The following is a 13,136-nucleotide window of genomic DNA, read 5'->3' as shown; positions in this document are numbered from 1 at the left end:
TGTCCCTTAGCAAATGCAATCATGTATTACCAAGCTCCCTTTGGACTCTATTAAAGGCACTGTCTGCCTGTCAAACAGATTACTGGCTTGATTCCCATGTATTTTTCAGAACCAAAGCATTTGGATATGGCATGGATTAAGTGACTTAATATTTGTTAAGCCCCCAGACCAGTTCCTGGCAGTAGCCAGTACTTATGGGTTCATAATTATTTTAAGTCCAAGGCCTCACAGGATCTCGTGAATATGTTTAAATGTTTTAAAGCAGAGCAATCAAAACTATCACATTTTTTCAACGCTCTGGGGTGTTTGCTAGTTCCAGGTGTGCAATTTTCGTTCAAAAATTCGAGTACATCTCTTGGGTCATCTTTTTAGATTACACATATTCTTAAAAACACCGTTCTGTGTTGTTTTTAAGTAAAACTAATACGCACCCAATCTAAGAAAAAAAGCAAAGCATCTCCCTCGACCATACTGAGAGCTGGGTGAACAGCGGATGCTTAAACAGGATAGGCATTTCTACAGGACCGGCAACCAAGACGTCCTGAGACGTTACATCACTCGGAATTACCAGGAAAATATCAAGAACACTATGAGACCTCAGACCCAGCAACCAGGAGCCTCCAGGGGCAAGCCGAGCTTCCGAGCCTACCCCGGCACGCGGGCTCTGCGTCTCCCTCGGAGAACCAGAGGTTCCCTTCCTACGCTTCCCCGGTAGAGAGGAGACCTGGGCGAGGAGAGACTGCCCGTTCTCCCCAGAGTCAGCGCACGGCGGCGGAAGTGGGCGGGGCGCTGCTGAGGCGGGAGGGGCGGGGCTGGAGGCGGGCGGCCCTTCGGAAGGACGCGCGTTTCCGGCGTGAGCGGCGGAGCTCTCCGGCGGGGGCGGCCCCCGTCTCCCAATCGCGCACAATGAGCCAGCGCTGAGCGCCGGAAGTGGGGCCGAAAGAAAACACAGAGAGGGAGCCTAGCCAGGACCGAAGGAGGCGGAGGAGCGCCGCGGAGGTGGTGAGTGTTTCGAGCGTCTTCTCCTCGTGTCCCTCCCAGACTCGCCTCCGGGGTGCGTCTCCGATAGGTTCTCCGGTCCCCAGACTGGAGGGCGGGCTCCGCCCAGGAGTTGGGTTGGCTTCATCCTCCGCTGGCCTCGGTCCCTGTTGCCAGGCCAGCGGGGACTGAGCTATCAGGTTCGAGCCCGTATCTTCACTTTCTGTCAGACCCTGCGAGAGCCGAAGAAGAAGGGATTTAGGTGGAAGAACTCGGCCTCGGCCCCCTGGCCAACCTGGGGGACCTCGGAACCCATCAGGGAGGTAGGTCACTTCCTGCTTCCTGGTACCCGCGGTGGCTTCGTGGCCAGGAGTACGGGGACGCTTCCTCTTTCTCCGCCTCCGTTCCCAAAGGGTGGAAACTGAGGCAGGTCGGGGGTGGGGCGATCAGATGGGGATCGTAGTGGGAAAATTGCAATTTGTGACAAAAAAACAAATTTGTTTGGGGTGGAGAAGGAGATCGGGGGAGAGTAGCTGGAGTTGTTTCTTGGTTGGAAACCCAGCCCCTTTGACTGAAGCGGAGCCTCGGTGGGGCCTCCGTAACCCAAGCGATCGAAGCCATCGTTCTAAATAGTGGTGGTGAGGTGAGCCAAGGTCCCGGGACACGGAGGAGGGACGGAAACGTGGAGTTTTAAAGACTGTTTCGGGAGTTTTCTAACAATATGGGCTTGGAATAAAGCGGGTGTGTGTGTGTGTGTGTGTGTGTGTGTGTGTGTGTGTGTGTGTTTTAAGAGAAGCGCTTTTGTCATATAGGTAAAACTTGGTAGGAGTAATATTTTTTAACACTACAGTTCTCGAGACTATAGGGAGCTTCCCTTAGTCACAGGTTTAATCTTCATGTTAAATAGTAGGTACTAATTTTCATGATGAATACCATAGGATAAGCCTCCTAACTTCTAGTGTAATACACTGGTTATTGGAATGTGAAGGAAATTAGGGGGGGGGGGGTTTCCTTATGGGCTTTTGAGCATCTGTGCAATACATGTGGTATTTTGTACATTAGGTATGATATCTTGTTATAGTTTTATTTTCCCCCAAAATGCTTTCTTTCAGGTGCAAAGTAAGAAAAGTGAAGTCAAAGACCATGGGAGATGCAGCAAAACCTTATTTTGTGAAGCGTGCTAAAGACCGGGGAGCTATAGAAGATGAGGATTTCAGAAGGGGTCACCCTCAACAAGATTATTTAATAATGGATGATTATGCCAAAGGCCATAGCAATAAAATGGAAAAAGGCCTTCCCAAGAGAAAAATAACACCAGGGAACTATGGGAATACTCCTAGAAGAGGACCATATGCTGTTTCCAGCAATCCATATGCATTTAAAAACCCAATTTACAGTCAACCCGTTTGGATAAATGACAACCACAGAGATCAAAGTAAGAGGTGGCTATCAGATGAACTTGCTGGTAGTTCAGAGAGTTGGAGAGAATTCAGACTAGGACCTAGAATTCCTGTTATGAACCGACCAAGAAAAGACTCCTTTCAAGAAAGTGAAGATGGATATCGGTGGCAAGACGGAAGAGGCTGTAGAACTGTAAGGCGACTATTTCATAAAGACCCAACAAGCCTGGAAACCATGTCAGAAGTGGAAGCAGGAAGCCACGGTAATGTGTTGCAATTTGTCAAGTTAACAACCCAAAGTCAGCAAAGTCTTTTTTTCTTTTTCATCCAAATGAGTTTTATTATTTTCAGCAATGCAGTTCAAATTTTTCATAGTTTCTGCTTATTTAATATAATTATTTTAAGGATTGCAGTTGTGATACATGTATATATTGGTCCCTTTAAAAGTTTCCTTTGCCATAATGCTCATTTTACTTTAGTCAACATATTTCCTGTTGGTGCTTTTTACATAAGAGGGTGATCATATCCTCGAGGAGACTATATCATAATTTCTGAGTGTGTGTATATAATTTCTAAACCATGTATCACAGTTTTGTATTTGAATAATATAAATGACAGACTGTGAAGATTTTAAAAATCTTATTTGTTATAAAAGCACACTATAGTCTGCATATATCTCCTGCCACAGTGGGATAGGAAGGTAGTCCAGGATTTTTTTTTTCCCCTCAAAAGTGAGCTTTAAAAACGTATTGAGAGATATTAAGTTTAGAAGTCAGAAATACACATAAAAGTTTTACCTTTCAGTTTCAAACCAGAAGCCTATTCTGAGTGCCCTACGTGTTTGATAATAATTGCCCCCAAAGCGATTATACAGTTTTCTAAAAGGTGAATTGTCTTTGTTCATGTACCTATGATATCTGTAAATAGGAAAATTGTTTTTATCTAACGGACAGTTAATTACTAAAATGAAGTGAAGTCATATATTTGTAGAAAAAATAAAACTAATATTTAGTCTGAAAATGCAAAGTATGCTCAGAAAATTATTCTTGGAAAAATGGGCTAAGTTTGTTGACTTTGTTATTATTGTTGTTAACGTTAATCCTCACCAAGGATATTTTTTCCATTGATTTTAAAGGGAGTGGAAGGGAAGGGGAAAGACAGAGAGAAACATTGATGCAAAAGAGATACATCGATTGGTTGCTTCACACATGAACCCTACCAAGGTCAGGCCAGGGATCAAGCCTGCAACCAAGGTGCATGCCCTTGACTGGAATCGAACCTGAATCCTTTCAGTCTGAAGGCCAACTCTAACCACTGAGCAACTGGCCAGGGCTGCCTGCTTTTTTTTTTTTTTTTTAAGCAACTTAGTTATGTTCTTTTCCCCTTCCTTCCCCTTTTGAATAAGTTATAACCCACTAATTTTACCACCAAAATTATTCCTGTTAATTTTATTACTGAAATCTGTCTTCTTTATATTCCCAGTCTGTAGTTCTTCATCATCTCTACTACCAAATCAGCCTAGCTAAACACTCTGCCTCCATCATCACTACTGGTTTGCTTCCTATTAAAAAATATATACTCTACTATGCCAATTTCTTCCTAAAAACTTAAAGCACTTCCTGACTGACTATAAAATAATGAAAGAAATGGAGTGCTGGGCCTGGCGGGGAGTGAGGGAGAGGCGGTTGACACTTTTTAAATAGACTTATCAAGGTAGCCCTCACTGAGGTAGTGAGGGAGCCAGCACTGGGAATCTTTGAGGAAAACGTCCTCCACTCCCACCCCTGTGTAAAGGCACTGACAGAGCGTGTACATTCCAGGAAGAGCAAGGAAGCCAGTGTGGCTGAAGGAAAGGAGGCCATATAGAATGAATTGCAAACTAGCTAGCACTTTTACAGGTTTGGTTTTGTGTATGTGTGTTTGTTTTTTTAATTTAAATGCTGGCAGACAGTGTTGGCACTTTCGAGGCCCTTTTCCTTCATATTATCTCACAGTGATGTGTGTGTGTGTGTGTGTTTTAAACCTGTAGGACATTTGTGCTTTAAACCTGTAGGACATTTGTCACCTGTACATTTAGAAGTCTTAGTAGGAAAAACATCATGTTCTATCTTTAGAAGGTCTTATGAAAGTATAAAATGGGAGAAAAGGTGTTATTTTATATTTTTTTAAATAGGAAAAGTAAAAGAAAATGCTTTGAATCAAACAGCCAAAACAGAATGAGGTATTAGGAATCAAATGGATGGGAGAGATCAAACCTTAGCCTCGAAAATCTTGAAGCTGTAAAGAACTTGAAGGAATTGTCTGTAGTGATATACCAAAGGTAGAATCACAATTTTACAAAGCAGGAAGTTGTGGCTCAGGGAAGTTAAATTTATCCAGAATTGTTTATGTAGAAAGGTAGATGAGGAAGTGAAACTGAAATCATGTACTGTGCTGCTCTGGCCGCTAACTCAGCATCACTGGACCGGAAATCTGATAGAGGGAAACTGAACACACATTGATGAATTCTGGACTTTTCATTTGTGTTTTTCTTTTTAAAAGTTTGTGTGATTTTAAGTTATTTGTGTATTACGGTGTCTGTGGGACATGGACATTTTAATTTAGTTACCAGTAGTTGGTCTTTTAGAAAAGAAAATTTGATGTTGAGCAGCATTATGAAAAGAAAGACTTATAGATCAATAGTTTGCAACCAGAAAGATATTAAAAGGAACTGTTTACATATCAAAAACCTCTTATATGTGTTTGTGTTTCGTTTTAAAAGAAGTTGATTTTAAGAGGTTTTGAACAGGAAATACGTCTTCACTGTCTTTTTAATTGAAAGCTCCCGTGTTTTCTCTCTGTGAAATACAGGTGTATTCTTTCACAAATGCAAATTAAAGGTCTTTTCAGTCTCTATTTCTTGAAAATCTTCATACAGGAAGTATTAAGCTTTGGTATAACATTGCTCACTGTAGAGAGAAATTTAAACTTCGCACTACACTCAGAGATTCCTAAAAAGGAATTTTCCTGAAATCAAACTTGTCTTAATAAGGAAGGGTCTTATTAAATGATGTGAGAAAATGTAGTGAAATTATCTCGAGTTGCTTTGTTTTTAATACTGTCTATTTTTCAGTTCTCCATTACCACTCACACTTCATCTCTCATATATCCTAGGTTGCCAATTTATCGTATTTGGGACAGTTCCATTAATAATCTTAGCTGGAAAACATCCACTCAAATACACATGTCCTTTGTGAATGGAACAATGGTTCATATGCAAGTAAAATATGGGAAACTTAGAATACTGTATATAGAGAATTCATTCATATTACCAAAAAACTTGGGATAAGCCAGGTAGTCTAAGTAATTATGGAAATTGTTTTTAGCAAAACCCAGCTTTGCTTTCCTGATTCCCAATAGCTAGATTTTATTTGGTCATTTTTGCCATGCAGGCCTGTGAGGTTCATAAGGTTATATTGCCTTATCAGTACTGGTCTGTTCCAGTTGTGAATGAGTATGCTGCAAGAAGGGATTTTAATTGGTTCTTTTTAGTTTGTATATTGTTACAAGGCTGAATTTAAGAATTTCACCTATGCTTTAATCTCTGTTTCAAGTCCCTTTGCTTTGACTTAGTCATGTGTCTCTGCACAAGTCACTTATTTTCCTGGACCAGCATTTTCCCCATCTGTACAATGGGAGTAATTTTAGCGTCCATGACAGGATCACTGTAGGGATTAAATGAGGCAATGCCATATAAACTGCTTGCATTGCATCTGTTGCATAATAAAATACTCTGTAATGGTAGCTGCTGTTATCAGCATCAGACAAAATTTCTGCAGCCACCTACTTCTCTGTATAAAAACAATAAGGAGTTAATTGTGTTCTCTGGAGGGAAATTGAAGTCATTCTTTCTAGAAAATGACAGCAAATATAGTTATATTTAGCAGTCTTTGTGAGTAGGAAAGAGAGGAGGGATTAAAAAAAGGAATTTGGTTCTATATCACTTAGTGTTTTTGAACTAATATGGACTTTCCTAATGGGTATTGCACATATTGGTGTAAATCTCTAATGAGTGTTTGCCTAAGTGAGAAAGTTCTGTCCTGAATACTGAAATCAGATGCAATTTTTTTAAAGTTGGTAATGACAAGCAAATTAAATGAAAATAGACATCCTTTAAAGTAAAAGAAGTGCCTATCTCAAAAGTTTAGGGCAGACCAAGAGTACTGTCCTTAAAAGATTTATATTTTAACTGGGAGTAGGGGGAGTATTTAAAAGCAGGTATTAAGGTATAGACTGATTTTTTTCTTCCAATGACTACTTTTTACTATTTTGTTTGGTCTATGTTGATTGCTTTTAAAAATAAAACTGTATTTGTCCTAATACTTCTTTAATTTTGTTTAACTGCCACTTACTGTAGTACAGAAACTGTTTGCAGAATTTCACTGTATTCATCTTATGGTAGTTTGAACACAGTGCTTGCTGATTTCCATGTAGAACTATTGGCAGGTAGCTTTTGTAAAATAAAGGTCCTATATCTCTCTTTTCTGACAATTTTTTTTTTCAATTAACTGATTTATTGTACCTGCTATACAAGTAATAAGTTCCAGTGGAAACTTGACAGGAATTGCCTTATGCAGGGCATTGCAGGTTTCTATTTTCAGACTATTTATTGATAAGCCATTTAGAAGCTCTATTCAATCCATTTATCACAATTTTAATTGGAGAAATGAATTTAACTTTGATTGCATGTGTTACTAATAGTTTCATTTTTCAGAACTTGAGGGAAGTTATCCAAGTTATTTAAGACAAATTTTTTATAAAGCAATCCCACAATCACCTTTAGTTTCACAAGTTAAAAGTTACACATTTTTTTAAAAAGTGACAGATTCATTTATTATAAGGATTGTAGAGCAGCACAGTCTATAAACAAGTGAGAATTAGTCTATACTTGCAGAAAGTTTTTAGTTCAGCTGCTAATTGTTTCTTCCTTTGATATATATTCAGTGTGCATGCCATTGAAGAAGTGAAAATGAAAGTAAAGATAAAATGGGAAATGGTTGTCCTCAGTAAATAAAATTTTGGCTTAAACTTCTTGATATTAATGTGGAGGGACAATTATGTGAAGACTGAATTTTCACTTCAGATAAGAATGTAGTTGATTTCTGAGATCTTTGGAAATATATTTATTGTCCATCTGTGCTCTGTTGATATTGTTCACTTATGAAAATGAAAGTAAATGTGGATAGTTTTCATTAGAACAACAGGTATACTTACAAGTATCCTATATAATAAAGAGCTAATATGCAAATGGTCATCGCGCCCTCATGCTGGGGCTGGGGGACCTGAGGGCTGCGCCCCCTGCCCAGAGGGCCTTGATGGGGGACCTAAGGCCGTGCCCCCTGGTGCCAGAGCTAGGGGACCTGAGGCCACATCCCTGGCACCAGGCCGGGGGACCTGAGGTTGTGCCCCCCTCCCAACAGGGCTTGATGGGGGACCTGAGGCCGCACCCCCCACCCCCACTCTGGCACCAGGGGACCTAAGGCTGTGCCCCCCACCTGGCAGGGCTTGACAGGGGAACCTGAAGCCGTGACTCCCGGGGCCAAGGGACCTGAGGCCGCATCCTGGGGCCAGGGGACCCGGGGCCAGGGGACCTGAGGCTGCAGCCCCCCGCCCTGCAGGGCTTGACAGGGGTGGGGCTGGCCAGGTCTGGGTCTCACGCAATTTCAAGGTGCGAGCGGTGTGTGGGGACTTGACTCTGGGTCCTGCGGTGCACCCCAGACTCTGACAGGAAGGAGATTTTCATATACATTTTACTAATTTTCTTTCATCTCTGACACTTCCATTATAGGGAAAGAGCAAATAGCAATATTAAAATATTTCCTCTAATTAATTCCCTTTTAATGTGCACAAATTTTGTGCACCAAGGCCCTAGTACTAGACTATAGTAGATATATGTATATTATATATTATGATGATATATCAGGTATATTAGAACAGGTATACTCATCTTCAGAGGATACTTTCAGCAATATACCAAAAAGATGATAAAATCAAATTATATGATTGAAGTAGAATTCCTTTTAAGTTTAAAAAACACACCTATTTCTATGGATTAATGTATCTAGATGAGGTGCTTAATGAGTATTCAGGCATTCTATCCATGCCTATCCCTTTCCTTATGCTCTGTTCAGTTGTCATTCAGATATTACACGATTTCATTAATAAATATGTAAATTCTGCTTTTTAGTCAGTTCTGTTATTTAATATCACCAATAATATTTTTTTCCTAACTTAAGAAGACAAGAAGCAGAAGTCCAGACCTAGGAAGCCACGGAGGACTAGAAATGGGGAAAGTGAACTGGACGGGGACTTGGAAGGCCCTGTGATTGACGAGTCTGTGCTTTCAGCAAAGGAGCTCCTGGGTTTACAGCAGGCTGAGGAGCGATTGAAAAGGGACTGCATTGACAGGCTGAAAAGGGTAACATCTTTTATTTGTTAGTTAAAATCCTTGTTTTGTTTAAACTGTGTTAGTAATTGGGGATATGTGCTTTGATGAATTAGATATCCTACTTTGGTTATTAGTATTGAAGCACTACAAGCTACAAGTGATAAGTCAGTTTGATTTAATGAGTTTCTTAAATAAAAATGACTATTAGGATAGTGATAGAGTGACAGCAACATATTAACTGTTTTAAAAGTGGAGGGGAAATCATTTTCTGCCTAATTTTTGTTGACCTATAGTTTTGAGGATATATACCTATAAATCTCATTAAATTACAGCGACCAAGAAACTACCCTACAGCAAAGTATACCTGCAAACTTTGTGATGTTTTCATTGAATCTATTGCATTTGCCCATAAGCATATCAAAGAGAAGAGGCACAAGAAAAACATTAAGGTAAGTTTAATATAACCAAAACAAATGTTTATCTGTCAGTTGTTATTTCTTGTCTTTGTTACTTTCTTCTCCTTAATAACTTTGCTACCTATATTATTGAATTTACCCAAAATACTTTATGCTGCTCAGACATGTTTTGCTGGGTAGTCTTACGAATTTCCTTAAGGACACTATGAAGATGAACAAAGTCATTGATAGGACTTAAGTATATGTCGTTATGCCAGTAATAAAATAACTTGTCATTGCTGTTTTTAATATTCTTTTTTAGAACTTTTTTCTTATTCCTATCTTCCCTCTATTATCACTTTATGTGCATGAAGAAATGTTTGATAACATGAAAACTAACACAGCTAAAGTAAAAGGGAAGGCTAAGAATATTCTATAGTGTTGTCTTGGTAAATGGTAGAAGGTTAAAAACGTGTGTCATTTTTTAATCTCAACATTGATCTTAAAAGGAGAAGCAGGAGGAAGAGTTGCTCACTACATTACCCCCGCCTACGCCCTCCCAGATAAATGCAATTGGTATTGCCATTGACAGAGTTGTACAGGAGTTTGGGTTACTCAATGAGAACTTGGAACAGAGACTAGAAATTAAACGTATCATGGAAAATGTGTTCCAACACAAGTTACCAGGTATTTTCTAGATTTGTTTTTCTATTTAGCTAGCTAAAGGTACTTCAATCATTTTTCCTACTAGTAATAATTTTCACCTAATAGAAATTGATTTGCCATATCTTTATTTTTTGCCTGTTTTTGTTTTTCCTGGCTTCCCCTGAGGAAGCAAAGACTTTTACATGCATTGTCATTAAACCTGTTTTCATTATGAATTTCATTATGTGCATGTACTTGAAATTAAATACCCCATGTTAGTGGGACACTATGGGACTCTTGTGTATATATTTGTTTACCTTTCTACCCATTTAAATTGACAAAATATTTTTAGTTAAAGAGAAGTATGTTGGAGTCAGTTTCACGTATGTGTCCAAAAAAGGTTCTATTTAACCACACTTAAAAGACTTAAAATACCTAAAATGAGCTTTGCAAACTAATATGTAATAGATTTTGTGTACTGGTGAATTCATTCTCCATATTATGTCTGTGGAACCATGGGAAACTATTTTTTAGAATGTTCCTCAAGTGATTCTAAAACATAGCTAGGGTTGAAATCACTGTTTTAATTATTACTGTATTACCCATAGAACCATTTGTTCCACAGTAAGATCATTACATATAGTATATCATTCATATTCATACATGCTTTCCTAAAAATAAAGGGTGAGAATCTGCTCATTTCATTATATAGGGACCTCATTCTTTATGTTGTAGATAGTTCCTGAAAAGTCACTTATAATTTTGATGTTTTTTGCCATAGATTTCCATTCTAAAATTGAATGTATTTTTTCCATGAGAAACTTTTAAAGCCCAAAGAAATCACTTGACTTAACCTGGGGGGAAAAACCCACAAAGTTTACTGATGAGAAAGGATAAAATTTTGGCACAATAGTGGTAAAACATTGAGTGGTAAATATAGGCCATATACACACTTTTCTCTTAAAAGTGAATCACATGTTGCCTAGTGTTTTAAATTGTATCAGTTATATAATTATTTTTCAAAAGTTTTCCTAAAGGGATTATATTATGTTAAATGCTGCTTGTTTATAATATGAGTATTTCTATTAAAAAACTTCATGCTGAAGGTCATTTTTATGTATTGGTTTATAGAAACACAATCTTTATAGTAAATTACACCTATGTGGCCTTTCTAAAAGGTGAAGTGTTTATGTTAACTCTTTAGTATACTACCAGGTTTATAAATATAAAACAAAGCCATTTCTTTTTCACTTTCACATTTAAACATGTAAAAAATGATAGCAAGTAGTATTTTTTGCACAAAATGTGAAATAATAATTTAGGAATTTTTGAAATATGTTTTACAACTGAAAAGAGTAGCCCTTATGCTAAATCACTGTCAATGAAGTCTTCCCTATTACATAAAATAAAATAAAATAAAATAAAATAAAATAAAATAAAATAAATAAAGGAAGAGCAAAGAGTCACCCTTGCTATCCTTTGTTTATGCCAGACTTGAATAGTGTTTTGCTTTTGTGTATAGTTTTAATTTATGATCCTATTTCTGAAATAACAGTGCTTTGTTATAACTTGCAAGAAATTTTACCTTATTTATGACTTTTATTTATTTACTTTTTTTTTTTTAGATTGTTCTCTAAGATTATATGGGTCATCCTGTAGCCAATTGGGTTTCAAAAATTCGGATGTAAACATTGACATTCAATTTCCAGCCATTGTAAGTACAAAATTAAATGTTGCAATTTTCATAGAGTGGTATGGAAATCCTTTTTTTCAAATGTGAGCTATATTTCAAATATGAATATAGTTTAGAGATTTTCAGATTCGTTTAAGTGTAATGGTGGCAGCATTTTCCCCAAAAATTTATTTCTATGTTCTTTTGCCTGTCTTCAGTTTTAGGGCATTATTTCAAATACTCTATAGCTTTTCATACTTACTTTACTCTTTAGATCTTTCATACGTCAAATACTGGTATTCTTACCATGTGAATCTTATGGGGCTATTTAGGTTCAGTTAACTTGAAATGATTAAATTACCTTGGTAAAGTCAACTTTCCAGTGCAGGAAAGAATTTTAGATGTTAAGCAGTGTTGATATATAACTTTTATGACCTGAAAGCTTAATTTGCTTCTGGGTTTCCTCTTTTATACACCTACTTTATTAAAATAATTATGCTCTTTTTTTTTTAATTCCCTCCTATTATCCCCAGCCACTCAAAAATAATTATGCTTTTGAAGAACCACACCTGACCTAGCTTTCTGGTTTAAATATGACTCAAAACTTTTGATGAGTCAGAATTTTAAAACTGGAAGGCACTTTAGTAGATTATGCATTTATCCACTGGTGGTTACCATAGGTGGTTACTAGTGTATAGATGGTTTGTGTCAATTTAATTTACCTGGGTTGCTAGTTCAAATACAAATCCACCCACAGAAGTTCTATTTTATGGCCTCATTCTTTGCCATCCTGGGTACTATTGCTCCATGGTCAGCTGATCAATAGATTTTACTATTCTTTTAACCTTAAATTAAGATTAGTAATTTATCAGCACAGCAGTTACTTTGATTCACTCATTCATTTAGCAAATATTCACTGAGTCTCATAGAGTGAGAGAGGTAATATTGTTTACAGTAGGTCAACTTGTAGCCACAACTTTTGAGATTTGCTGAGAGGCTAAGTAACTCAGGAATTAATTTGGCGTTAACTGTGTAGTAGGTCTCCTTTGCCCATATTCATCCTCGTTTGGTGCTCATTGCTCTGTCCCTGACCAATATAGTGATTAATTTCTTTACTCTGGTCGTAATGTGCTTTCTAATTTGGATAATTTCAGATGACTGTATATCATCTCAGTGAAGCAAAGTACTTACAGATAATTTGATGTATTCATTGATCTATTTTCTAGATGTCTCAGCCAGATGTTCTCCTACTTGTTCAGGAATGTTTAAAGAACAGTGGTAAGACCAGATTCTTTCTACATTTTGCTTTTAAATGTTTCTTTTGTCTATAATTTGAATATATCATTTCTGAAACTTTGAAAATGGGAAGTCATTATTTAGCTTGATGATAATGTCACAATTTGTAAAGATTAAATGAACCTTAGACCAAGTCTAAGAAGACACAAAATATGTAAAATTTACTCTTGAAGGTAAAACTAAAGGGTAATCTGCTTTATACAGTGGTTTAAATTAATACTTTCTAATGACAAATAGGTGTGACCCAAACCTGATTAATGAATCAACAAACGTTTGTTCCCAGATAGATTTGTCAGTTTCCATATTTTAGAAGCTTTTGTAGC

General features: G+C 37.6%; 1 protein-coding gene across 7 annotated transcripts in view; it reads left to right on the top strand.

The window, feature by feature from the left end:
* Positions 1–827: 827 nt before the first annotated feature.
* TUT7 (terminal uridylyl transferase 7) overlaps positions 828–13,136 on the top strand; it is a 54,064-nt gene continuing 41,755 nt past the window's right edge. For 5 of the 7 annotated variants that reach the window (XM_080667671.1, XM_080667673.1, XM_080667669.1 and 2 more), the window contains exons 1-8: positions 848–1,002; positions 1,209–1,301; positions 2,091–2,641; positions 8,654–8,835; positions 9,138–9,254; positions 9,710–9,887; positions 11,471–11,559; positions 12,744–12,795. In XM_080667671.1, coding sequence (XP_080523797.1) covers positions 2,122–2,641; positions 8,654–8,835; positions 9,138–9,254; positions 9,710–9,887; positions 11,471–11,559; positions 12,744–12,795 — 1,138 coding nt within the window. In that variant the 5' untranslated portion in view covers positions 848–1,002; positions 1,209–1,301; positions 2,091–2,121. Of the gene's footprint in view, positions 1,003–1,208; positions 1,302–2,090; positions 2,642–8,653; positions 8,836–9,137; positions 9,255–9,709; positions 9,888–11,470; positions 11,560–12,743; positions 12,796–13,136 lie in introns of all 7 variants that reach the window. The other 2 variants (XM_080667670.1, XM_080667668.1) reach the window with 1 other exon arrangement.

This window comes from Plecotus auritus, assembly GCF_963455305.1.
Source record: "Plecotus auritus genome assembly, chromosome: 5".
Taxonomy (NCBI): Eukaryota; Metazoa; Chordata; class Mammalia; order Chiroptera; family Vespertilionidae; genus Plecotus; species Plecotus auritus.
This window is presented reverse-complemented; position numbering and strand designations above follow the sequence as displayed.